Raw genomic sequence first — 27,814 nt, forward strand, 5'->3', positions numbered from 1 at the left:
ATATCCAAATCAGTCGAAATAAAGCACAAATCACATTATCAGTAACATATCAAGTGAACCAGATTAATAAATGGCCATTTGATTGTGTCTGTTGATATTATCTTTTAAAAGTATTTTCTTATTAAAATGTACAATAACAGATTTTTTGGCCACTTGGGGGCAGCAGAAAAAAATCTGTAAACACAATTTAAACCTATTACCATGCTTTAAGTTGATATGGCAAACAATATTGACTCTCTTTTTAGCTCTGTTTTAGTCTCTACCAACTCCTAAATCAAATGTCTTGTCGCTAACTTGGTCTGGGCTGGGCTGGTAGTATGCAGTTTGTTTTAAGAGCTTCTCTGCTCAACATGGCTGCCTGCTGCCGCAGAAAACGATGATGAGAGCAATGAGAGTCAATCAAAACAGTAAAGTTGTGGAGCTGCAAAACCAAAACAACAAGCTGAAAGACACTAAAACAAGATTAGCAAAACTGCAGAGTTGAGAGATAATTCTCTGTGGGTTCATCACTACAACCAACTACTTTCACATAAAAGTAGTCATTTGATCCGTTGTAAAAATATTGTTTATAGCCGCTTTAATGATAATATCTAATAATTCAGCTTAACAAAAACTGCAGAACAGCACATCATCATGTACAATATTTTAAGTTATTTGGTAGACTGGTTTCTGTGCTGGTTCAAGAGGAAAATAATGCAGCCGCAAATACTTTAAGCAGTGTAATAAGATGCAAATGTTGGTTAGCTCTATTCTTTAACGTAAGATTTGAAATTGTGCCTGGAGAATCCATTGGTCTCTACTTCCAGCACACGTCCGGATCCATCCGACCACACAAACCCACACACACACACACACACACACACACACACAAACAGAGTGTGAGTGAGTCCGTCTGGAAACGGTAGAGACGGAGAGGAGGTCTGGGAATGCCGAAGGGGGGAGAGACGGGGAGGAGAGGTGGAAAGTTGCAACTTCAAGGCAATATAGACCACATGCTATGGAAAGGAATGCATGCGTATTTGTAGGAGAGTGGAAGAGCAAATGAAAAAGAAGAGAGGAGGAGAGAGTAGGAGGTGGAGGAGGGAGGGATCTAAGCGAAGGTTGCAGCGTGGCTCTGTGTCTGAATGAAAGAAGCTCTCTCTCTCTCTCTCCACTACTGTCTGTATGTATGGCTTCTGTCCGCTGCACTAAATGAGCACATGTCCAGAGCAAACACAACGAGACTCTCCAAGTGACTTCAAGCTGGAAGTAAACATTAGGAGAAACTTCGGCTAAAGCTGCAACTCTCATTCTTTCATCTTTTTTTTTTTTTTTTGAGGGTTTGTACTGCTTTCTAAGAAGCTGGATCACTTCTTAGAAATGTGGCTGCTTTTGTGAGGATTGCTCAGCATCCCAGCAAAGAATGTGTTTTTCAGAAATTGTCATGTGATGGACATTGAGCTCTATTATTTGGAAGATTTTTGGAAACGTTAAAGAACTCATATTGTGATCTACAGGTGATTCTCTGTAAACCTGAGTAACATAGACTGAAACTCTTCACCTCAACAGGAATTTGGGACACTGATTCTGCCAATTTCCACACACCTCTTGGACATCAGCACTGCACCACCAGAAGAATTCACTGGACCTGGATCAGTTTAAACTTATTTTACCTTATTTACACACATCACAAGAGCAGCTTGTCATATAAGTGTGATGTGTGGGTTGGTAATTTAACCAGAGCAACCCTGAGTGCACCGTAGGCCAACTTGCAGGCAGGTGTGATTCTGGCTCAGTGTGTTTGATACACACATTCACATAAATACACACACATATATATGATTGTCTGAAACAGCAGAGATCAAATGGGGACATTCAAATCTCATGGAATCTAACTTTGTGTCTCATGCCTGAGCTGGACAGATGCTTGTAGAGGTGTAACATGTACATTTATCTCTTCTCATACATTTGTGGTTTTTATTACCACCTACCTTGACATATCACATACATTGATTTATTGCATTACAAGGAGTGGTGCCAAACTACCCTGAACTCAAAGATAAAAGCTTTAACCTAAAACATGACCCTACAAACCTGCACTTTGGTCCCCCGTCACATCTTGGAGCACTCCTTCCCCCCTCACTTCCTCCTCCCCGTCCTGCTCTTGCTCCTCCAAGCCTGGCGGGGGAGCTGTCACCCCCAGTGTTTGGACTACAAGCCTCCATTTGAGCCCCGACAGCCACTGGTCTTCTGTAAGGAGTACAATAAGTTTGGATGCTGTGATTTGGAAAAAGATGAAGAGATATCAGCAAGGTTTTACACCATCATGGAAAACTTTGACCATTCAGGGTATGTGACCTGTGGCAAGTTCATACGCAGCATCCTTTGCCAGGTAAGAGAAACACTTAACTAACAGTGGGAATATTGAAGGGACTCTTTGTTATTAATTGCATTTATTTAAGTGACCCTCCCAGGCTTAATAAAGCAAAACGGAAATCAAATCAGCATTGCCAGCTGGAAACAGTCCCAGATTTCTTGAGACTAAATCTGTCTCCCACATAAACTGTAAACTTGGCTGACTGCAGATGTTTGCTGACTCAACTAGGAAACCTGGCTTTGTTATTCACTGTTAGTACATCAACACATTTACAGTGTGCCCATTTCCAGCAATTTGTATGGATTCCACAGCATTTATTCCATGTCTTTATTTTGTCAGGTAATATCAATGCCTTTTATATATCACTGGGCACAAAATAACCACCGTTTCTGTCTAATTCCAAATTAAACTCTGTTGTGGTTCGCATATGAGTAAAAAAACCTAACCTGAACAAATTACAGCAACCAACAAAACATGTGGTTTAATGGAAGACATCTGCTAGACAGCAGTTACTCCTGCTTGCTTATGTGTTTTTGATGAGCTGAACATGTAATTGGGCTGTGTTAACCTAACAAGGCAAATGATACGTGGTAGTTAAGTAAAGTATGTTTGGAATAAAGAACATGAACTGACAATTTCATAAGAACATTGAGACCAAATCCAGAAGAAACCTTTTGGGCCAAAACTCTTGCAATGAATTTTTGACACAAAATGTCACAGAATACTAAATTATTGACTTGAAAAGGTCAAACAAAGACTTGACTTGGCTCATGCATGAAACATTAACAGTAAATTCACACAGAGTAAACTATGCTTCATCCCTCCCAGATTCCCTTGAAGCTTTTGTTCTGTGTCATGTCTCAAATGAGACAGACATGAGTTAGCTGAACACTACTACTTTTACCACTACATGGCAAAAGATTGCAGCACAATTTATTAACACATTTTCTCCTTCATTTTTGGTGACCCCACAGAATACATCATATGAAGATTAGAAAGAATTTGAATGTTTTGGACATTTGCTATTAAGTGTATTGACCTTAATCCTAATTTGTGGATGGGAAAACTCAATGACTGCAGACATATGGTGAGTAGATAACACAAAATTGTGCAAGGAATTATCCCTGAGTTCATGAAAAAGTAAGAGCTTCTCAAAGACACAAGAAGATAATAAAACTTAATTTAGATTTATAATGCTTGTATTTCTTTTAAAAATGACTCATACTGCATTGGTCTGACAAAACATTTTAAAATGTAATGCATTCTCCTAATTTTATCAGTGATAAGATACAATAGATTCACAAGTGCTGCAATTTCCTTAAAGTGGGATTGTGATCTTAAATGTTGAGGAATAACAATTCTGTTTATTTTAGTGTTGCTGCATTTTAGTTTCTTTCCTGAGCTCTCTAATCTTAGACAGATCCCAAAGCTGAACTCCCTTTACTGGCAGAGTGAGCCCTAAAGCCAGCCCACTCTCTTGAACCCTTGAGTGATTGCATAATTAAGTGCTGACTTTGCAACTCAGTCACTGACTACGTGCTGAACTTCAGTGAAAATTGAATGATGCAGTAGATGCCACACAAATTTAGCCTGGCCTGTATCCTTCAGATAAAATCTCAATTCTACACAAACCAAAATAACTTGTTCTTATAAAAAACACTTTCATCTTCGAGATAAACGCCAAAACAGTGAAGAAAACAAACTGCAGACAGTTTAATATGTCTTAAACTGTTAAGAGAGTGACAAATCCACTGACTCCAAAAATATAGGTTTCCATAATTACAGTTCTACAGCCGCTCTTTCCAAACATGGCAGGCTGTGTCACGTACAATTTAAAACAGTTGGTCTAGCTCGAGTAAGATGAGCCTGAGCTCAGAAGAATGTGAATATGTAAAAGTAAGAGAAAGGTTTATTTTTTATCTTACATACAGAGCTATTTAGAGTTAACAAGATCCTTTAGAGAAACAGTGTAAAATAAAGAGCTATTTTTCCACACATATACTTTGATTAATTTCTTGAAGATTCATGTCTGAAGCCCTTTGTTCAGATTTTTTTTTTTTTAAATCTAATTCCTTTTTAGAGCTATTAAAGAAGACCCACTCTGTGGTTGTTAGCTCCCATGTTGATGGTTTGAGATAAAAGAGGTTTTGGAGGTGGTCAAGTTACCCCACTGCCAAGGTACTTATCCTAGGTAAACCCATCACACTGAGGCTCTCTGTTCCAGCACTGCTGGAGCTTCCTGGCACTGATATCAGTGAGACATGGAAGAGAGAGACAGAGAGACAGACACATAGATAGATAGAGAGATAGAGAGAGTGTGTGAGTGTGAGTGTGAGTGTGTGTGTGTGTGTGTGTGTGTGTGTGTGTGTGTGTGTGTGTGTGTGTGTGTTAGAGAGAGAGGAGAGAGATTGCCATCATCCCCGAACTTAACTGACAAAACAAACAATCATTTCCTCCACTGGCCGGGGGACAGGATATATCAAGTTCCTGCTGGAGAGGGACAGAGAGAGGTAGAGAGAAGGAAAAGTAAGAGATTGTGAGAAAAAGAGGCGCATAAAAGCAGTGAAAAAAATAAATATATTGTCAAGCAGTGATGAAAAATGTATGTAAAGAGTGAGAAAATCAGGAAGAGAAACCAATGTAAACTTAAAAAAGTCAGACAAAGAGACAGACGGGAGGTTTAAGGGCCTTAAGTTGATAAATTGAATTGTCTTTTTCATCTACATAAAGTATGACAATGTGTGTGTCATAGTTATGGCCATAGACTGTAAAAAATATCAACATAGTCACCGTACGTCACCCACTGATTTGTGAACTGCTGTTTCAAAGCCTCAAGTTTAGTGATTTGACCATTGCCATCTTGGATTTGACCGCTGCCATGTTTGATTTTTGGAGCCAGAAGTTACCATATTTGGACGAGAGGGTGGAACTGACCATAGAGCTAGCTGCATTTACAATCCATGGTTAACAGTGATAAAGCTATTGCTAATGCTAATTTCCGCTAGCTCAAAACAGGCTTAAAACAATTAAAAACAAAATATACTCACTGAAAAACCTGAACATCCGACTCCTTAGAGGATATTTTATCACAACCAAGTGAACAAGACTTTTTTAAGTGACAAAAATGTTACAGTTAACTTTTATGAACTGAAAACACGTGAACAACAAGTGAAATAGCAGCAGCTACGCCTATACTCTGTGAATCTGGGGTTATGCCATGGTTACGTTACATAATTAATGTTGTTGCCATGGTTCCGACTTGTCAATCACAACATAGCCACACGCCAGAGCATACGCTGCTTTGTCATTATTTACAAAATGAACATCATGATGCATTGAAGAAGACTTGATACTAGCGATTGAGACCAGGAAAGTGTTTACTGGGATCCTAAATCAAGTGAGAAGTAGGGTCATTTTCTCATAGACTTCCATACAATCGGACTTCTTTTTGCAGCCAGTGGAGTCTCCCCCTGCTGGCCATTAGAAAGAATGCAGGTTTAAGGCACATCCGCATTGGCTTCACTTTTAAAACCAGGAGCTACCTACTTGGTTATGACTAAAGTTGTCTGCTTTTTTAAGAGTACATTCAATAATTAAAATAAAAAACAACAAAACCCACTTGAGGCTCTTTAAAAAACACTGAGTGAGCACTTAACAGAACTGCAGAACTGAAATCGAATGAATTGTTTCCCCTGTTGGATTTTTATAGGCACTTTTAAGCACTGTACCCGTGTTTCTACATGTGTGACAGTTGCAAAAAATTGCAGATGTTCAAGTTTCCCAGCAGCATAAGGATGCACCACATTACAGCAAATCTCAAACACACAGATTATATAACAATCTGCGTTTTCCCCCTTTTAATCTCTAACCACAATTACAACCTGGCATCCACATAAATGACTCCAGCTATGATACAGTAGCTGGACGAGACCTAATTGTAGCACTCCTCCCTCCCTCTCTATTTTCCTCTTCTCTCATTCTCTGTCTCCCTCTCTTGGGGTCCAGTCCAGGTCCAGTTTCACACATTTAGTGGCCATCTGTTTGCAATGACTCTCCTCTCTCTCAGCTTCAATAAAACAAACCACGTCGACCAGTCAGCGCAGCACAGAGAGTCAAGAAGACAGATGACAGCGAGAAGGACTGAAAATAAAAAATCTTTTATTACCTAGTCAGGTTTGAGTCTTAGTCTATTCTGAACTGTCAAGTAAACACCAAATTATAGTAGTTTGAAGTGGTTGCCTTGTTAGGGAACAGATGTTAACAGTTACATGCATTTATCCTACAGGAGCCAAAATAAGACTGTCTCACAACAATGACTAGTTTACCAGTTTCAGTGAATCAAACAGGAGTGCTGAGCAGGCATCAACTGACTCGAATGAAGCTCTCTATATTTTACACTTTTATTGTACCTTTCCCCAGTAATCAAATCCTACCAGGCACTTTGAGGTAAACATCTAGTTGACTCCTGACTGAAATACAGCATCCGATCGTATAAAAGATAAATCAAACAGCAGGAAAAGCTATAATTCAATCATTCATCTGCTCCACATCACTAATTTTCTCCAGAAACTTCATCAACAGTTCCAGCAGCTGAGACTGAACACAGCTTTTGTTTTGTCCTGCTGAGCAAAAAGGCTGTTTCCAAGGCAGACTCTGATGTCTGCCCAGCAATGTACTTTCATGTCTTTAAACAAAGATTCTCTGTTACAGTAAGCTTTTTTTTTGGTCAGTTATGATTTATTTATAATTTAGAGTATTGGTTCATTTTGGCGTCCACTGAGGTGGAACAGAAACAGAGGTCACATGAGGATAAGTCAACTCAAGATATTCATACTCAATCAATTTGAATAATTTCATGAGCCCCCAAGAAAAGGGAAGCCCTTTAAAGAATCAAAGTGACACTGTGCCATGTTGGACACATTGGGCCTCATGTAGGAACATTTTCGTATTCCTATCATAAAACTCTCTTACATTTTTTTCTGTGAGGTTTGCACATACGAGTGTTCCAAGTCAGATTCACCATAGTCTCTTAACTGCCTGAATTTGTCGTATATTGCTCATTTCAGCTTGACATGATACCAGCAGTCATGATGATGATAAAACTGTGAATAGAATATTAATTTTAATTAATAATTAATTAAATAATTTAATCAATTTTTATTTTAGCTGATTTTGGTATCATATTTAAACTCCAAATTCCATCAGATTAAGACATTTATTCTAAGTCAAACAAGTGTTTTCTTCTTGTGAAGAAAGTCTCTGTTCAGGACAAGTATGACAGGTCTGGACCACTCATAAATTCTGTTCGTAATTAAGAGAAAATTCTAAATATGAGAAAATTGATAAAAGAATGTTCTTAAATCACTCTTAAAAACTAATTTGTTCATATGAGCGGTTCTTGCATGGCCCATTGTGTTGAATTGAAAACTCTCTCATCAGTTCAGGGGCTCACTAGAGAGACTAACCCTACAGGTCCTGGTGGTCCTGCAGGATTCCCTCTAAGAATCGTATTGTTTTGGCGGGACTGAAAGATCAAACCTCTCGGGCTAACAGGAATTAGAAAAAGTTGTCTGTGATACAGTATATTTTCTGACAGAGATTTTATATGCAATTGATTCAAAAATACACAGATAAAGCATACACACGTATTGCTGTAACCATGATTAAAAAAGAAAAAAATGCTCAGTTTCTGACTGCAACAAGGAAACTTTCTTATTATAAGAAGAAAATATCTCAAATATCTTATTTAAACAAGAAAAAGATTCTCATTATAATTCTCACAAAATTTGTTACAATTATTTTCTAGATCGAGGAAGTGATCTGCATAAGCTGTATATAAAACAATGGCAACACACATGCCAATCAGCAAGTAACAGATTTTCCCAAAACAATCAGAAAGTGAAAAGCACTTTCATTAGCACTGGACCATTAGCGCAGAAGATCAGAAACACTTGAGAGGTGGAACAGGTTGTTGTGAACAAGACGTCATAAACTGACTTTATATGCTGATGATTAATTATTATTTCTTGACAATGTGCCACAATCCTCACCAGCAGCGCTAAATATCATTCATAAGTTTAACACTGTCACAGGTTACAAGATCAATTTGAACAAATCCTCCCTAATCTCTTTGAACTTGGCAGTGGATGATGTTGATGATGGAACACCAATAGTAGTGCATTTTCATTACTCGGGTATAGATATGTATTCATCAGTTGACAAAATTTAAACAAAAAACCAGAAGCAGCAGTTCTCCTCGGTACACTTTAACACAGTTTTTCATGGTAACTTGCAGGGAGGTTGTTGTACCCATCCTGGAGAAAGAATGTTCTTCTGTGGATTTATTATTTTGGCCATCTCAGGTGCTTCTTCATGTAGTCCCAGATTGACTCCATGATGTTGAGATCAGGGCTCTGTGGGGGCCATACCATACCATCTGTTGCAGGACTCATCATTCTTCTTGTTGCTGAAAATAGTTCTTTATGACTCTAGCCGTATGCTTGGGGTCATTGTCATGTCATGAATAAATTCGGGACCGATCAGACACCTCCCTGATTGTATTGCTTAATGGATAAGAATCTAAACATCTAGGGTGCCTAAAACTTTTGCACAGTACTGTATATATATTTTTTAAACATGATCCACCTACCACAGCCAGTAGGTTTTTTGGGAGAGACTGCAAGAACAAATTTCCAAGTTTATCTGGTGTGACAAACAACCAACAATTAGTAATTCTACAATCATAAATAGCAGACAGGCAGTCTTATCTTTTCCTAACTTTGAAATGTATTATCTTTCATTCATGCTTAAGCCTTTGCTGAAATGGCTTGGAAATGATACCATGGCTTGAGTTGGAGAAACAAATAGTACCATATATTCTTAAGGATTTTTTTTTATAGGTCAATGGGACATAAAATGGAATTTAGACACACTCATATTAGAAACAATTATTTACTTATTGGTGGCAAACCAGTTATATATCAACAATGGCAAAAACAAAAACTGCATACTTTTTCAGATATTTTTAATGAGGATGGACTTAGAAATTTTCACAACGCACTCTTAATTTACCTAGCAGCTCCTTCTTCATGTACCTACAGCTATGTAAAGCAATGCATAACTATGGTGTCCTCTGGCATCAATCCTTGGCACATCATTCTTTCCATTTAATGACTGTGGTAAACTCAAAATTTGGTTTTGGTTTTATATGTGTAAAAAATACAAAACAAATTGAAAAGACCTGTAGGCTGTTGCTGCTGTATGGAATATTGATCTAAAAGAGTATGATTTCAATGTAAATTGGCAGAGTAGGGAACAACGTGACTCTTTCCTCTTGCAATTATAATGACCAATTATAATATTTTATAAGTTAATTCAAAGATTGTACTTAACACCAAGAAAAAGATGCCAATTAAGAATTACTCAAAACCCTTTATGCATCTTATGCACTCCAAAATCAATTGGTACTTACACCCATATAACGTGGGATTGCCCAAAAGTGTACTTGTTTTGGATGAAGGTTGCCTCCATCCTCTCTGCCATACTGGATAGTTCTGTTCCCTGTCCTGTACAAATCATGCTACTGAATGATGATTCAACCATAACCCTACCTGTGTTTGCAGAATTAACAGCAGCAAAACAAATCCTGGCTATGAGATGGAAACCTCCCCACAAATTTAGCATATTTCAATGTTATTTTACAAAATATTATGATTTGAAGCTTCCTGTGCATGGGCACAAGGAGCTAAAATAAAATCTATTCAAGCATTGATGAAGGCTGCTCAAGACCTCAAACTCCTTTAATTTTGTTTTTGTTAGTTTGTTTCTATTTTTTTTCAAGGTTTTTTTTCTATTTATTTCTTTTCTTTTTGTCTTTGCAGCCATGGGGTATAGGGTAAAGTAAAGACCCTGGACAGAGATGTTGATACATCTTGAATGAGTTTTTGATTCACATGGAGTGTATATTCTTTGCATGACAATTCATTTTGTACTGTGGGCCCTGTACCCTTACCAATCTACATGGTGGAAAAAAACAATAAAAAGTTGGTCACAAAAAAAAAGAAAGTGAAAAGCAGTTGAATAAAAAGTAATAATAAAGAGCAGCAATGGGCTGCATAGCTTGCATAATATAACGAGTTGTTTGCAGCAACAACTACAGCACATGCATACACACACACACTCATGCAAACATAGCTTTCTTCCTTTTGAGTTTCTGTACTGTATCAATAATTAATATTATGTCACCGTTAATGGGGCTTTTTGAACTCGACACGCACAAAGAAATGAACATGGAAATTATTTATATGCAGTTGATCCAGGCACAAGCAGACACACATACACTGTTACACTCACACAGTTTGCCTGTGTCGGTGCAAAACTAAAGTTGATGTCCAGTGTTTGTGCATTTGTGTTTGCAGGTGTGCATGTTTTATATCACTCAGTGTTGACTCTGCTTGATACAGTTAGACACAATGAGTCACTTTGTCACACATGTCAGCATTTATACATACAAGAAATACAACTTGTGTCCATAATCTCCATTTGTAAAACTACTGAGTTTAAGTGTAAGACTGTGACGCACTACAACAGAAAGCTTCCTATTATTTATTATGCTTTTATCTGTCCTTTGGCAAAATGAGACAACAGCACTATTTGGTTTTAAGACCTTCAACTGCAATGCTGACTATTAAGAGGCAGTCTACAGTAAGTTGTTTTTATGTGTGCTGAATTATTCAAACCTTTTCACCCCGATTACTAGATTTTTTTAAATAGTATCCTTATCTCAACAATTATCCTTTAGAAATGAAATTTAGTATGTGTCATCATTCTACAAGCTGCAGTATAATAAAATCTGGCATTTACCATCACTATTGTTCTTTCTGATCAATACTGTAGGCACACAGTAAACATGACTGACACCGCACCTAATCACAAGCCTCCGATCGGTTAACCATCTAGCTAAGAGTAAATAAGTGACCATGCAGTTTGTGTTTTGGGCTCTGTTTCCTGCTGATGGTTGGTTAGGCTGATCTGGCACTGAGTGAAAAAGCACCAGTCGACCACATGATGGTTTTGGATGTTGTGCTTCCTTGTGCCTGCAGCTCACCATTCTGGGTGTGGACAGTGTGGTTGTGACTTAATAACTGACTGGACCTTCCTATGATCCATTTATACCAGGCTACACTCTGACACAGACAGGCTGTATATAACCCAGTCCTGACCAGTCATAGTGAGGTGGTCAGAAGTTGTGGTGGAATAAATACACACATCCTCTATTTGTGTAATCCATACATGTCCTTAAAGGTGTAGTGTGTAGAATGTAGTGGCATCTAACAAAACGGACTTGGCAGAAATGGAATCTAATATTCGTAAGTATGTTTTTAATTAGTGTTTAATCACCTGAAAATAAGAATTGTTGTGTTTTTGTTACCCTTTATATCTACGTAGGGAGCGGGTCCTCTTCCATGGACACTGCCATGTTGCATTGCCATGTTTCTACAGTAGCCCAGAGTGGACAAACCAAACACTGGCTCTAGAGAGGGCCTTTTGCGTTTTTCGTGAGTTTCGTGGCCACCGTAGGTTCTCCTACATGTTTGTGAGGGGAGGGGTATTCATTTGGTTGCGATCTGCAACCTCACCACTAGATGCCACTAAATATTACACACCGGTCCTTTGACGCTACTTCTGAAATAAACATATTTGCTTAAAAGTGGTCTAATAAGTATGGACACTTTAAATTCTCCACCCCTGGTGAAGATCTATACATAAGGAAGCAGAAATATCCTTCTGCACAGATTTTAAGCTGCACTTGTTGTTTGTTGTGACAAACTCAGTGGCAATTATTGCCAGAATCTGCAGTTTTCTTTAGCTTTAAACAGCATTTTAGCTTCTTTAAGCTCATTGTTTTGGTTTAATGGCATTTAACTTTACTGTTAAGTTCACTCTCACCGCTCTCATGGTGTCGTTTCCAGATGCAGCAGGCAGCTGTTTCCACAGAAAAAGCTCTGATAAACCCACAAGTTACCTGCTTGGCACCAAACAGCAGACAGACAAACTTTGTGACTAGCTGGTGAACATAGTGGAGCTTTTATCCTGATATTTAGCCGGCTGGTTATGGTTGGATCATTTTTAGAGGCCAAAACAGAGCTAAAAGATTGACTTAATGATTTTGGCGTCCAGTTTCCCCCCCAAAAAACAGCATTATGCCCCAAAGCAACAAGTGTTTACGTTCAAGTGACAAAGACCTCTAGTGGCCGAAGAAATTATGACCCTTGTCTGTTGGCAGAACCACAAAGCTGTTCGTTTCCCATTTCCTACGCAAGCCAACATTGCTGTCTTTTAACCCTGACCACGGTCATTCCCAAAGTAGTCATTTTAATCCGAACCATGATCTTTCTCTTAACCTCACTAAGTTGTTTTTGTTCCTAAACCTAATGAAACCCTAAATTAAGTTTTGTCACATCACAAAAGAATCTTATTTTTGAAATGGAGAGTTGTAGTGGCTTTGGACAGCACAGATAAATGATGTTGTCTTGCCGATGCTTTATATGGAGGGCAGACTGGAGGGCATGGACAAATGGCGTATTCTGTAGTTTAATTTGGAGGATTTACCAGTATCCATGGAGGCCATGTAAAATCAAACTTCATATTCCTACAAAAAACAGTTATATCTGTTATACCGTAACAATTTAGTTGCTAAATCAGTGTTTCTTTTCCTGTTTAGGAGTGTTCTCCATATGCTGCCCACCTGTACGATGCTGAAGATGCAAACACACCTATGCGGATGCTGCCTGGGCTGTGCGGTGATTACTGCTCTGACTACTGGATGCAGTGCCGATACACTCTCAGCCTCCTCCTAGAGGACCTGGGGAGCCCACAGCAGTTTGCAAACCTGACTGCCACGATAGAGGAAGATCAAAGAAAATTTTGTAACTTCCTGGAGCTGAAGGACAAACAGTACTGCTATCCTAATGTACTGACAAATACAGGTATGGTGTGTTGTGGCACGCTTGCCAATTAAAACTCACACATGTCTGATCTGTGCCTGCAGACAAGAGGCAGAGTGAGGATGAGCCAGGATATAAAACTGACAGATGTGCTCCCACTTGTATAAACAACCAACATGAACAAGAGCATTGTTAACTAAACTATAATTTAATCATAATTTGACACCTTACAATTATATGGTTCCCTCTGCATTCAGAGTGGTTTTGAGTTATTGAAGTTCAAAGGTTTGACATCCTAGTTAGCAAAACTGATATATAGTGCAGTTCTCTTTTGTCGAACAGACACTCTTAATCTATTCTAAATATATGATATCAAAATCCTATCACATTTTTAAATGGGGTTTTCATGTTCAGGTGATTTTCAGATAGTGCCAAATCACAACAGAAGTTGTCTCAGGGCACTTTTCACATAGAGCAGGTCTAGTCCGTACTCATTAATTTACAGAGACCCAACATTCCCCCATGAGCAAGCACTTGGCGATGATGGCAAGGAAAAACTTGAGAAACCTCGAGCAGAACCAGGCTCTAGGTGGGCAGCCATCTGCCTTGACCGGTTGGGTTGAGAGAGAAAGAGGGAGGGGGAGAGGGTAGAGCAAAAGTAATGTTTCTTTTTTGTTGTTTTTGTTTAGTTTTTTTTGCCACTGTCTCTGTCTGTGTCTCTTCATTTCAGAACCTTTCTTGTCTTTTTCTGCTCTCAAATTTACTTTTTTCTTTTTTTTGAAAAACTGATGTCTCTGTCAATGTCTGAGCTCTGAATGTTTCCGTTATCACTGTGTCTGCTGCAGGACTCAAGTTATAATGTTAACACACACAAACACAGCTTAGTTAGCAGCAGGTAGTTAGCTTAAGCATCAGCAACTAGCAGCCTGAATGTATCTCATATTATGTGTATATATATGTATATATATGTATATATATAAATGTGTGTGTGTGTGTATATATATATATATATATATATATATATATATATATATATATATATATGTGTGTGTGTGTGTGTGTGTGTGTATGTATGTACATATTAACATTTTGGAACCTTATAGCAGCAGTTCTCAAAGTGGGGTCAGGGGACCCCCAGGGGTCCTTAATGGGGTTCCCCAGCAGAAAGAGGAATGACTTATTTTCACTATAATTCTATCCATAAGCTACACAATGACAGAATGTATGACTATTTTGGTCGTGGGTTTCATAGACTTTCTGTATTAAAACATATAACAGCAAAAATCTTATCAGATGGGGAACCCTGGGACAAAATCTTATCAAATGGGGGTCCATGGTCTAATTTGTGTCAGTTTAGGGGTCCTTGATGTGAAAAAGTATAATAACCACTGCCTTATAGCATCAAGTTTGAGATTGATTTTTGAGATGGAACCTTTTCTTTTCTCAAATTTTAGGGCCAATAATGCAGAAGTCAAAAAATACACCTATAGAAAAAGAATTTGTCAAAGAATAGTTTCATGTGAATAACTACTTTTTCCCAGAAATGTCAGATAGAACCTTATAATTCCTCTTCTCCATCCGCAGACCTAAATGCTAACCTGGGCTCGGTACGTGAGGATTCCGAAGGCTGTCTGGAGTTATGCTTGCAGGAGGTTGCCAACGGGCTCCGTAACCCTGTGGCGATGATCCACGCAGATGACGGAAGTCACCGTTTCTTTGTTGCGGAGCAGCTGGGCTATGTGTGGGTGTATTTGGCCAACGGCTCCAGGATTGACCGCCCTTTTCTCAACCTCACAAAGGCTGTCCTCACATCACCGTGGGCTGGAGATGAGAGGGGGTTCCTCTGCATAGCTCTGCACCCAAGGTTCATACAATCAAAATAGTAGTACCAATCCATTTGGTATGATTATTTTCCATAGTTCCCAGTGGAAAAGGTCACAGTACTTATGTGTGAAGTATGACTTGGACATTTACATGTAGCTACTCTTTTGTACATAGGTTTACCACAGTCAGAAAAGCCTACGTGTACTACTCTGTGTCTGTCAAGAAGGAGGAGAGGATACGTATCAGCGAGTTCACACTGTCAACACATGATGATAACCAGCTAGACCACTCCTCTGAGAGGTGAGGGGAGAGGGTCAGCATCAGAAGACAACAACTGAACACAAAAGACTGATAGTATTTACTGAAATAAAAGTTTGTTTACCTTTGGTTGTTTTCAGAGTTGTGGTATTGCTACTACTTTACATTAGTTAAAGATCTGAATACTTGTTCTTCCTCTGTTCAAGCGTGTTTGCATGTTCTGCATCTTGTGTGTGTCTGATTCATCCTCCTGTTATCTCTCTTGCTGTAGAACCATCCTAGAGGTGGTAGAGCCGGCGTCCAATCATAACGGAGGTCAGCTTCTGTTTGGTCATGACGGGTATCTGTACATCTTTATTGGCGATGGCGGCCGAGCTGGGGACCCTTTTGGGAAGTTTGGCAACTCACAGAACAAGTGAGTATAATTAAACAATTATAACTGAATTATGCCAATTATGTTGACTCCAGTGTTTCTTAAAACCACACGTCATATTCCTAAGTTAGTCAAGAGTGTTGTAACAAAACACATTCATGCTGCTACAGCCGACCTGAATATACATGCATATCATTGCATAAGACCAGAGAAGGTTTCCCTCGTAATTGTTTAAAGATTATACTTCTTTGACAGCCTCACCCTTATATATAATCAAAAATGATATACCTAATCAAGATAAACACCTCCTTTTGATTGTTCTATTGAAAAAGAGGGTGGTCATCACTTTAAACTTTAGCAACCTACTTGATGTTGAGATTTTGGCTACATAAACATATATTAACAAAATACCAAAGTCTAATTAGAACAGACAAAAAAAAACACCAAGTTCACACCAAGAATGACTTTCAGTTCCAGTAAAGTAATTAAAAGAATCAAAATTATGGAGAAGATAAACTTCAAAATTGTGTAGACTCATGATGATGATTATCATAGTGTTTTAAATAGTCATCTTCCACTTATGAAAATTCACGTAAACTGTGGATGTCCCTGGGCTGGAAACCTCCTCATATTTCCAAATTATTACTTCGAAGATACAAATTAGTCATTTGCGCGTAGAAATGATCACAAAAATTTATCCTTGGTACCTGCCAGGCTCTTTAGAACTCTCATTTGATGAAGTTTTTGGTATTTAATTTTTAATACATTCTCAAAAATGCCCTAAAACACACTTGAGAGTTTATTATGAAGATCTTGATTAGGTCTACTTTGAAACAAGAGTGACGTATCATCATATAATTATATAATTACATATAATTATTCCAGCAGCAGACTGTTAGTATGTCCAATGATTAGGAGAGAGAGAGGTTTCCCTTTGTGAACTAAAAATTTTAATTAAGTCAATGCAGGTCATTTCACTTCATAGATCATTTCTGCAAAGACAAATTTGTACTGTTTTTGCTCTTATGGTTTAAAAATGAAAAATAAAAGTCAACCACATTAGGGTTAGGTGTCAGGCAACAGATGCCAGTGAGAGATGTAACATCGTTTAAAAGTCAAGGAGGGGGCATGTGTGTTTATGCCAAGAGCAGTGCACACACAGTTTATGAAAGGAGCTTTTATTAAAGCAACTGTAGGGCATTATTTGTCCTTTACTGTGTTGGTAAACATTATTACTCACCTCTCAAACCACGACTGTTACGTTATAATTTCCGTTATAATTCAGCAGAGCTGTATCTTAAGGCAGTGTGTGTGTATTTCTGTATGTTTACTTAAAAGCATAATGTATGAGTGCTGCACAGTGTATGGATGCTATTATGTGTTTCCATTTATACAAAAAGTTTCCCCTTCATTACACCCTACAAACGTTCAGCTATAAACTGTCATTCTTCATTCTGATCAACCCACAGTGTTTTAAATGTTAATTACTGCCAAAGGAGAAGATGGTAGGAAGTGTAAATATAACTTGCATTATACACATTGCACAATACTCTAACAATGTCACACACAAAGGTTACATCATGAATTGTGGGGATGACATTAATATTGCACCCTCATGCTGAAAATAAATGATGACCTTCTCATATATTAAGTTTTTGAAGTCCTGTCAGCAGCAGATTAATCACAGATATTTTACGAAAGTGTGGTTTACCTGAGATGGTACCCTGACACCTCTTCTCCAGACAGCTGTAGTTCAGCTGTTTCTGAGGGGTTTTGTTGACATGCAGTATTAGCTGTTCTGGGAATGAGGGAGCATACACCCTGCCAAGTCTAATATTTGCACTACACGTTGCGGCCGCCACACATTGGTATGTGGAGGAGAGAGAGAGTGGAGGGTGGGACAGGAAAGAGAGGGAAAAACAGGGAGTTTAGGGAGCAGTGGTGGCTCTAGCGTATTTAAACCACAGGGGGCAGACTAGGACCAGCTGTTCTTTTAGAGGGGTCTTGAAAAGAAAAGAAGTAAGAAAAGAGCACCAAAAAAAAAAAGGAAAAAAAAGCACATGAAGTCAGAATGGATAGTAAGTTAAGTCAGGATGTTGGATGGGAGGAGGAAATGAGAATGAGGGAGCAGACATTTTAGTCTTGCAGTGAAGCAAGAAAGGTGCAATGCAGAGGAAGATGAGGGAGTTTGGGCAAGGAAAAAAAGATGAAATGGGGCTTTAGGAACAGACATTGAAGAGAAGAGTTACACACAAGTTGAAAAAAGAAGGTGCAGATTTCAAAGCCATTATGTTCCTGCTTCAAAAAAACATCACTTACTGCTCTTGAAGCCTCGTTGCATATTTTCCCCACTCTCCCACGCTCTTTCTATTGTTTAAAGATCAACCCTTCTTGGTAAGGCACTGCGAGTTGATGTCAACAACAATGACGATGGCACTCCGTACAGCATTCCCTCAGACAACCCGTTTCTGGGAGAGAAGGAGGCACGGCCAGGTAAGTCCCTTACAGTGTTCCTATATTCACAACCACTGTAACTTTATTACAATACAGTATTCCTGTTGATATTTAACATGAACTTTTTAATATGGATGGCATAATTGTAATTTAGACCTTATAGTAGCTTTTCTGAAGAGTTGATTTGTGACCACAGTGGAAATTTCACTATGTTTTACTTAATGCTGCTGTTTTTAAATTGGAAAAAAACATACCTTGAGGCAATAATAGATGTGAAGACACATGTTTACCCCTGAAAAAATATGCCATTGGTTTCTGTAAAGTGGAAACATATAAATGTATTTCTTTCTTTCATTCTTTCTTTTGTCTCTGTGATTGTTTCCTTGCAGAAATCTATGCTTATGGAGTGCGCAACATGTGGCGTTGCTCTATTGACCGTGGTGATGCGATTACAGGCCAAGGCAGAGGCCGGATGTTCTGTGGTGATGTTGGCCAGAACAAATTCGAGGAGGTGGATCTCATTGTTAAAGGTATATTGACTTTTATTATGAAGCAAAATTTCAGATTTGAGAAAGATTTGACCTGTTGGCATGAATACTTCTATAACGACAGCATTCAAGATTTTTTCACATCTTCCAAAAGAAATTGTTCATTCTTAAATGAAATGACTGTCATTATCTACTCATTCCCAAGTCATACAAAACTGTTCTCTCAAAATCGTCACAGATACTGAGACATTCGAGTTAAATATTAGTTTTCTTTAAAATGAATGGAGTTTAGTTATGTACAGTTCCAAAAAGGGCAAACATCAAATTATTGCTCGTGGAGTTTAAGCCATGCTTCTTTCTTCTGTGAGTCCAAAAGGTAATACAAAACAATACTGAAGCTTTGTCCTGAAAAAAGTTCCACTAACTATGTCAATGCTTGTTTAAAGGAGGCAACTATGGATGGAGGGCCAAAGAAGGCTTCAGCTGCTACGATCGCAAACTCTGTCAGAACTCATCTCTAGGTGAGTCGACTCTCTGGGTTGGTTTCAGTCCCTTTGGAGTTAATAAAGTAAAAAAAAAAAAAAAATCTATATATATATATAATATATATATATATATATATATATATATTTACACCGAGGAGCACAAAGTAGCTGCTGGTTACAGATGTGAGCTGTGACATGTTTTTTGACTTACATTTTTATGATCTACACAGCTGTAGATTAAATTGCTGTTCTGTGAAAGCGTCTTACAGTATAGCTAAGTTTTATTTATGAATTTATGTGACTTTCCATCTGCATTTAAATCTGATGCATACTGTATTTCTTATCCAGTGTACAGTAGGTTTCTATAGAGAAGTATAAATATATTTCAATCAGGAGAGACAAGTGAATGAAGCAAAGATAATTGTTTATTATACAGATACTGATGTCTTATCAAACATCTTTGGCACTTAGACTCTACAGGGAGATTTTGAATCGAAGAACATCAGTTCTGAGCAGCAGCAGCAAGATAAATCCCACCATGGAGTCCAGACACTGGTGCTGGTGGTGGCTGATGACTTCTGCTGAGACTGATAAGGCTGATGAGGCTGATGAAATGATGCACTGATGAATCTGTAAAGACTGGGTGGTGATGGCGAAGTGGTGGGGCATGCATAACGCAGCATGAAAGCACTAAAGGCAGAAACATATTTAAAAAGACAGCCACAATATGATTACAATGAAGGTTTGTCACCGTGCTATTGAACAGATGTGACCAGCTGACGTCTCACTTGACACCCGGGCAAAGACAGCCAGGAAATGATGAGTGAGCATGTGTGAGGAATGGGAATGACAGATGGTTTCAGAACTAAAACTACAGACCTGAGCATGCAAAAGATCATCTTCCTGACTGAACTGTTGCTTCAGTTCAATAAGTAATGTGTTGTTCTGTGTCTGTACCTTTGTAGACGACATCTTGCCTATCTTCGCCTACCCCCATAAGTTGGGTAAGTCAGTGACGGGAGGATACATCTATCGAGGCTGCCAGATGCCCAACCTCAACGGCCTCTACATCTTTGGGGATTTCATGAGTGGGTGTGTGTTTCTGCTTTATTCTAAAATCTAAAATTTGAAGATGAATACTTTCAATAACAATAAGTACAATAAGCTTCACTGATTGTATATTGAGCATATTTCACATTTATACTGAAAATACATGTGGATGTGTTTTATAGGGGACTCTTCGTGCTTATGTGCATGTGTGTGTATCTTTGTCTTTTTACTCAGGCGTCTGATGTCTTTGAAGGAGAATGTCACCACAGGTGAATGGCAGTACAATGAGGTCTGTATGGGAAGAGACCAGACCTGCAGATTCCCCAAACTCATCAACAGTTACTATAAATACATCATCTCTTTTGCTGAGGATGAAGCAGGTAATGACCTTGTGTGAGTGTGTAAAATCCCACACAGCTATTGCATTAATTCAGAGTAAAATCAGCCAGAACGTTGAGGTGTTGGAAAGCTAATTTTTGGTTAAATGAAGACTATGTGAAATTTAGTGATATGATAAAGCAGTATGTGTTTGACTCTGAAAAATAACACATTCAGTATTTTACCAGCAAGTATCAACATATGATGGTATTGCAAAGTGGATGGTGCTACAGTGAGCCCGCATGGATGCTGACAAAACAATCAAAATCTTGCATTTTGAACTAACCAGTCTACATAAAGCCACAGTGACAGATAATTGTGCTAATTGTGTCCTACAATTCTTAACTTTTGAAACTTGTGTAACATTGTTGATTAAATTATTTATACTGATTCTGAAATCAAAACTATCTATATTGAACAAATTTCTGCAAACAGATTTCATTCATTAATGTGGACATGTCAGATTTACTTAACTGCCTCATTTTATGAGGAGTTAAGAGGTCCCAGTGGAGTGTTAGGTTTAACTTTAAAGTTGGTTTGAATTAAAGAGAGTGTGATGTTGATTTACAAGTGAGATTGTTGCACACAAGCCGCTGCTCTTAAATAATCTCTTCCCTTCCTCACTGGAGGAGATTAAAGTTGAGAAGTTCAGGCAAAGTCCAAAATCTTTCTTGCCCCATTTTTACCACAACGTACATTCAGTAACTTTTGTTTTTTCTTCTCTCCCCTTCTTCCCTTTTTTTTCCTTTTCTCCTCTTTTTTCTTGCTCTTTCTCCATCCATACCCACTGTAATAATATCCCTTCTTCCATCTTCTTTCCTTTATTCCTCCTCCCTCTCTGTCTTTCTTGACAAATGTCTTCTCTCCGTCTCATCAATGACTCTTTCTTTTTCTCTCTTACTCCTGTTTTCTCTTTGCCTGCCTCACTCTCTCCCTCTGCCCTCCTCTCTTATAGGTGAACTATATTTCTTAGCCACGGGTGCCCCAAGTGCAACAGTCAGAGCAGGGGTCATCTATAAGATAGTGGATCCCTCCAGGTAATCACTGTAACACACCTTTCATCGCACCTGTTGGGATGCGTGGTGTAGAAGTTTAGATATTACTGGAAAAAATGCTTTCTTAAATGACACATTTTTCTGGTCTTGTCAAAAGCTCAGCAAGTTCATCACAAAGGAAACTAACTTTAAACTAACTAGGACTATGATTGGAAGTGAGCATGCTATGATGGACCCAAGTGATAGAGATATCAGCTCTGGCGAGTTATGTCACTCAACTTGACTAAACTTAATATTACATATGTATTACTCAAGTAGAAATAGAGTCAATTGTGTTGAAATCTCCTCTACCAGCCAATCTTCTCTGTAATTTCTTTCTCTAAACTCGGATAACATCTCTTCTTTACTTTTATCATATTGTTCTGGAACATCACATACTCTTTTCAGTCTAGTGATCCATGCCCCTTAAGAAAAGTCCACCTGTAAGTCAACTCACCAGACTGAAAAGAATATGCGATGATCCAGAACAGGATGAGATTGGCTTGTATGTGCAGAAAACAAAGTGGATTCAAAGAGCAGGGACGCTTATCTGCAAGCTAAGAAATCCTCCAAATCAAATCCACACCTTATTTACTGCACTACATTTATCCCTAAAACTAAGAACATCAAGGACATAATTTTAAAACATTGGCATGTTCTTCAAAATGACCCATCCTTCCTTTAAAGATCCACCTCTGCCAGTCTGGGACAACAGCCCCATTGGCGGATATGTGTCTGGATGTGCATGATTGGTTGTCTTTTATGTTTTCTTTACCTTTTTGATTTTTATTCTGCTTCATACCTCCCCTATTTAATTTTTTTTTTCATGATCATGTTTTTCATGATGACCCTGATGAAGGCCACAAGGCTAAACACACTGGCCTAACAATAAAGTTGTTCTACATACTGGAGTTTTGGCCTCAATATATTAAAATTCAAAAGTACATAAAAAGCTACAGCACTCAAGAAATATGTGGTAGGTTACATGAGTGTGCTAAATTTTTCTCTCCTGACCACACAGGCGAGCGCCACCAGGAAAATGCAGCATCAAGCCTTCCCCAGTCAAGATAAAGGGAAAGCTGATTCACTTCCACCCCAAAGAAGGTTAGAGAAGTCTTTAAAGTAATGTTTCTTAGTCTCTTACTCCACTTCCTAGTTACCTCTCATTCCACTTTTCTTCATTCCACGTTTCTACTTTTCTCAATGTGTTTTCCCATCATATTTCATTGCTTTTTTTTAGTAGAACTATTTATTAATATTGCCATCAAGCCAAAAGTTATCCATCGGTCAGTGCTTTTTATGAAAAGACTTACTCTACAGCAACAAGCACCCTATCAAAGCCTCATCTAGGCTTTAGCTGATAAATGCTAACAAAAACATGTTTTTTCATCTCTGTTTAAATGACAATGCTCCACTTTTCTCTCAAGTACCCTAGTAGATATTCATTGATTTTTAGAGATTTTATGGAAAGAAGAATCTTCTATGGTTGTGGCTATTGAAGAGGATGCTTGAAAAGATGAAAAGATGTCAGCTTTTTATTAGAATTTCAGTGCTTTTTAATACCCATTCTCCTGTTGATGTGCACTGTAGCCTATACTAACTCATCTCCAATATGTAGCTAAATATTACACATATATATTGTATATATCAAAGTCTGGATTGTGAAGGTAGGTTGTTTTGTCACTTTATTACTTTCTTTCATTTTCATTTCAGAGTTTGTAATCAACAAGAAACCGACTACCACGCCTGTCCCCACAACAACCACAAGAAGAACAACAACAACAACAGTGAGAACAACAACAACGAGGAAAACTACACCACACCCACCAACAAGAAAAACATCAAGAAAAACAGCACTACCACCAACAACAGCAGCAGCAGCAACAACAACAACAACAAGAAAAACATTACAGACAACAAGAAAAACAACAAGAAAGACACCATCACCAACAATAAAAGCGACAACAGTAAAAACAACAGCAACAACAATAAAACCATCAACCTCACCAACAACTGTCCAGACGACCATGGCAACAACTCCTGCCACAACCACACCCACTGGTAGGCTTACTGGTGCACCTGTTAACCAAACCAGGTCCACTGTTAGGACTAACATTAAACCCACCAGTAGGCCAGTGCACACCTTTACACGAGGACAGGCCGACAGTGTCAGACCAGGTTGCCTCTTCTTCTGCGCTCTACATTTGCTCTATTTTTTAACATGCTAATAGCTAAGTTAACATTCTCCAACTCTTGAGACTTATATTCAAATGTTATATTCTTTACAATTTACTTTCCTGTGATGATCACTATAATATAAATTATCTTTTTTGGTAAAATCACATCACTTTTAAATTGAGAAAAAAATCAAATCATTTGCACAGAAATGTCATAAGGGTTTAACTTGCTGCAAACGTTAGTTGCAGGCTGCATAATGACTCAAATTATGAATAATTATGTCAATAAAACCATGTAGAATATGAAATAATTCAGTAGTTTGGCAGCTAAGTCTAAGTAGGTTGACTTTAAATAATGTGTGGGCTTTAATTTTCCACTTTTTGGTCTGTATATCAGTTTGATGTATATCAGGGTTAAATCTGGCTATTATAGCGTTAAAGCCCCATAAAAGGTTTTTGTAAAAAGGCAAGAACCTGAGTAGTGGAAATACAAAAACTCTCTTTTAATGCAACTTGTAAAGCACTTTAGAGATAAGTTACTTTGTTCTCAGGTATTTTAGACATGCTGTTCTTGCATGGTGAAAACAAACAAACTAGCATCCTCACATACTAATGTTAGCTGGTAAATTTCTTTTAGAATTATTCAATGGGTTTTGTGGCAGTGTGAATAATAAATAGCTTTTAAAAACTGCTTTTCAATCATTTAAAATGTCTGAAACATTATCATTTTTAATGTATTAAATCATAATTAAATAGCCTATAAACATTTTTATGCACTCATTTTAAATAGGCTATTACTTATATTAACCACTTCTGAGACTACATATTAACCTGCATCCAAACAGGTACTTCTTTGATGTCTATTTGTTATTTTATTGTATGCTTCTCATCAGTCTTTGCACTTAATTTACAATATCTCTGCACCAGAAGAGTAACAGAAAACAAAACAAAAAAACAATAAAAAAAAAACAACAACCAAGCACTGCAGTACAGATTAAAGTAGTACTAACCACATAAATGTTGAAAGTTATTAGAATTTTAATATAAGTTACACATGTTTTCAGTGTCTGCTGATTATGTTCTGCTGATAGCAAAGGTCAGGTTTGCCTGTATGGGTGTAGATGGTAGGGGAAAGCCATTTGAACAAACTTGTGTCAAACTCAGGTAGAGGAGGAATTAGTTAAAGTGGCAGTCATTTCCACACTTGAAATCCTGATGATGTGCTATTCTTTGGCTGGTTCAAGAGTCTAAAGCATGCAGGATAAACGGTGCTTATTTATGTGTCGGGTATTTGCTTTACTTTAATTTAAATCAGGTACATTTGGCATTATTTATTTTGAATAAATGTTTCTGCATCAGCCTCAGTTTGGACATTCGTCTTTGTGTGTCTGTGTTTATGTATTTCCTTGTCTTCAATGAAAACACTGCTTTGAATGGCTTTAATGAGTTGTGTGGTCATAAAATAAAACATACACAGACTTTTTTTTTACTAACTACATATGTTTAAATAAAGAGGGTGATTCTGTCTCTCCCTCAGGTTATCGCTCAACCATCATGACTGCAGCCTCCTCTAGGATTGCTCAAACCCCAATCCTCACCACACCTTCAACAAGGAGACACGAGAGACCGCTTCACTACCTCCCTAGTACCACCACCCAACCTTTAACCTCACCACAGCCCCCTACATCTCCATCCATATCGGTGAAAAGACCCCAGCCGACCTCAGCACATTATCCTGAACGTCCTGCGGCACTGACCACACCACGGATGCCGTATTGGAGCCAGAGGACCACAGGATCACCCTATAAACCCCAGAGACCCCCAATTAACACAGCACTGCCTAAAACACAAGAAGAGATTCTGAGGCTTGGAGAGAAGTTGGACAACACTGGGGAGGGTAACCAAGTGTATAAAAGGCCCAGAGGAAGAGGTAGAGGTTACGGTTACAAGAGAGGAAGAGGCAGAAGGTTACGTGTTGGCTCAGTGCGACTGGTAAACACTGATGGTTTATCAGATCGAGGTAGAGTTGAGATCTTTATCCGTGGGGAGTGGGGGACGGTGTGCGATGACCTTTTCACCAGCAAGGCGGGTACGGTGGTGTGTCGACAGCTAGGCTTCACAACGGCCCTGGCGGTGATGAAGAGGGCTGCGCTGGGGGAGGCGGACAGCAGCGTTAGGATCCTGTTGGATGATGTGGAGTGCCAGGGTTGGGAGAGGTCGCTGCTGTGGTGCAAGAGATCCATTGTCGGCAAGCATAACTGCTCACATGAGGAGGATGTAGGGGTGATCTGTGGTTAGTGCAGAGGGGTGAAGTGAGGGGAAAAAGGGAAATGTAGGAAAGAAAGGAGGAGACAGTGGAGTGATGTGTGGTTATTAAATAAATGAAGCGACAGGATGAGGAAGGAGCAAGAAGAAGAGAGTGTGTGGAGAAGTTTGTGAATTTCCTTCAAGGTTATGAAGTGTATTTTTTTTTATGTTTTCCTGTTTTACATTCTGATAATCAGTATTTCAACCCCCTAACCACTGCAAAATACAGTTGTCCTTAAAACACTTTACATGCACTTTTCACACAGAAGAGAGGAGTGCAGATAAAGGAAAAAAGGCACATTGATACTTCAGGCCCTGTGTTGACTTAGTCTGATCCTATTTGAAGAGAATTTCTTCTAAACTCACTCAGTCCACTTTTGGTAAAAACAGAGCAAACAAAACATAAATGATACTAGTGAATATTAATGCATTAATGAGAACCATTGTAAAATTTCAGTTACAGTAGTTACACGTATTGCCAGTCAATCTGGTGACTCACTTTAATCTTAACTTGTGTAAGGGTCTGGTCACATGAGCATTTATCAGGTTAAATCAAGTCAGTTCAAAGGAAATGCAGCCATCAGTGGAGTCTCTCACACAGAGACATGAGCTCTGACACGCAAATTCACACTGTTGACCACTTTATATAACCGTACTGCCAGAGCGTGAACTGCTCCACAAAAGAGAGGCAGCATCACTTCCATCTACTCCTGTCAGTCAAGAGACAGGAGTGGATAGCGCGTTCCCTTGAATACAGTAACTGTGTTAACTTATTGTACAGTTAGTGACCGAGAATCCAGGAAGTCACTATGTCACCGAGCATTAAGCACCACTTATTTCAGGAAGACACACAAATGAATTTCGTCATACCACTTTCTGGCACTTATTGCAAAACTCTTAAGTATTGTTAGTAAAGATATCAACAGTTGAAGAGTGCAACTGATAATGTGGACAAACAGTTTGATGTTTTTGGGTTTAGCTGTTCATTTTTTGGAGATTCAAGCATCAACAAATTTTCTGGTCAAAATGTACTAAGTGAGTTTTGGAGAAATCTTTATCACATTCTGTTTCTTGTGTTTACATATTCACTAGATAAAAGCCACCATATCCTGTTAAAATAGTCAAATGTTCTGAGAAGATTTGTATTTTTGTATTGTATGATTACAGCAGGTCTATTTTCTGAAGCCATTTTTTTTAATATAATATTTTCATTCTTGAATGTAGTATTAAAATTAAGAGTTTTAACAAGGAAATGCTGGACATTATGTACTTTGAATGTAAGAAAATGTTTCCAGTTTTATATGAAAAAATATATTGTGGACAAAGAGTGCTTGTGATATTGTGATTTGAATAAAGTTTACAGCAAAATAATTTTCTTATTCTCTATTATTCTCTGCTAATGTGTTCTAATTCGCTGAAGAACAATGGCTCACGTTGATTCACACTTATTTTTTCTCCAAAGGCACACACTCCCAAATTTGTTTTGACACTTTCTCTAAGAAACTCAAACAGTTTTTCTCATTATGTAGCTCTGCGAGTGGGATGGTGTCCTTGATCCTGCAGATTTTCAAACATCCTCTGTGTTTACAACATATCCAGGGACACCGTGTGGCACTATACTTTAAAGTGTCCCACTTTTCTCATCTTGTAACTGTGATCAAACAGAAAAGAGCACAAAGAAACA

The 27,814-nt window shown here is 38.3% G+C and overlaps 2 protein-coding genes across 3 annotated transcripts; both read left to right on the forward strand.

The window, feature by feature from the left end:
• The first annotated feature begins 951 nt into the window (after window positions 1-951).
• On the forward strand, window positions 952-21,653 carry si:ch211-136a13.1 (HHIP-like protein 1). 2 transcript variants are annotated; one of them, XM_042415069.1, is made up of 11 exons: window positions 954-2,371; window positions 13,080-13,344; window positions 14,887-15,166; window positions 15,301-15,426; window positions 15,656-15,799; window positions 18,138-18,250; window positions 18,601-18,741; window positions 19,146-19,220; window positions 20,150-20,276; window positions 20,469-20,614; window positions 21,568-21,653. In XM_042415069.1, the coding sequence occupies exons 1-11, from the start codon at window positions 2,060-2,062 to the stop codon at window positions 21,651-21,653; spliced, it is 1,815 nt and encodes a 604-aa protein (XP_042271003.1). In that variant the 5' UTR covers window positions 954-2,059. The 2 variants fall into 2 exon arrangements, with proteins under 2 accessions (XP_042271004.1, XP_042271003.1); XM_042415070.1 differs by lacking the exons at window positions 20,150-20,276; window positions 20,469-20,614; window positions 21,568-21,653 and adding an exon at window positions 19,656-20,142 and having other exon boundaries at window positions 952-2,371.
• A 1,929-nt stretch (window positions 21,654-23,582) lies between these two features.
• On the forward strand, window positions 23,583-27,501 carry LOC121899335 (neurotrypsin-like). The gene is made up of 2 exons (XM_042415071.1): window positions 23,583-23,707; window positions 25,361-27,501. The coding sequence occupies exons 1-2, from the start codon at window positions 23,674-23,676 to the stop codon at window positions 26,119-26,121; spliced, it is 795 nt and encodes a 264-aa protein (XP_042271005.1). The 5' UTR covers window positions 23,583-23,673; the 3' UTR covers window positions 26,122-27,501.
• Window positions 27,502-27,814: the final 313 nt, after the last annotated feature.

Source organism: Thunnus maccoyii, chromosome 6, assembly GCF_910596095.1.
Source record: "Thunnus maccoyii chromosome 6, fThuMac1.1, whole genome shotgun sequence".
NCBI lineage: Eukaryota > Metazoa > Chordata > Actinopteri > Scombriformes > Scombridae > Thunnus > Thunnus maccoyii.

What these genes read in the sequence shown, in the direction of transcription:
- si:ch211-136a13.1 (XM_042415069.1), top strand. Translation starts at nt 2,060, where the DNA reads ATGACCCTACAAACCTGCACTTTGGTCCCCCGTCACATCTTGGAGCAC. An exon ending in TAATGTACTGACAAATACAG is followed by an intron (nt 13,345 to 14,886) that starts GTATGGTGTGTT and finishes CTCCATCCGCAG; the next exon opens with ACCTAAATGCTAACCTGGGC. An exon ending in TTTGGCAACTCACAGAACAA is followed by an intron (nt 15,800 to 18,137) that starts GTGAGTATAATT and finishes TATTGTTTAAAG; the next exon opens with ATCAACCCTTCTTGGTAAGG.
- LOC121899335 (XM_042415071.1), top strand. Translation starts at nt 23,674, where the DNA reads ATGGCAACAACTCCTGCCACAACCACACCCACTG. An exon ending in TGCCACAACCACACCCACTG is followed by an intron (nt 23,708 to 25,360) that starts GTAGGCTTACTG and finishes TCTCTCCCTCAG; the next exon opens with GTTATCGCTCAACCATCATG.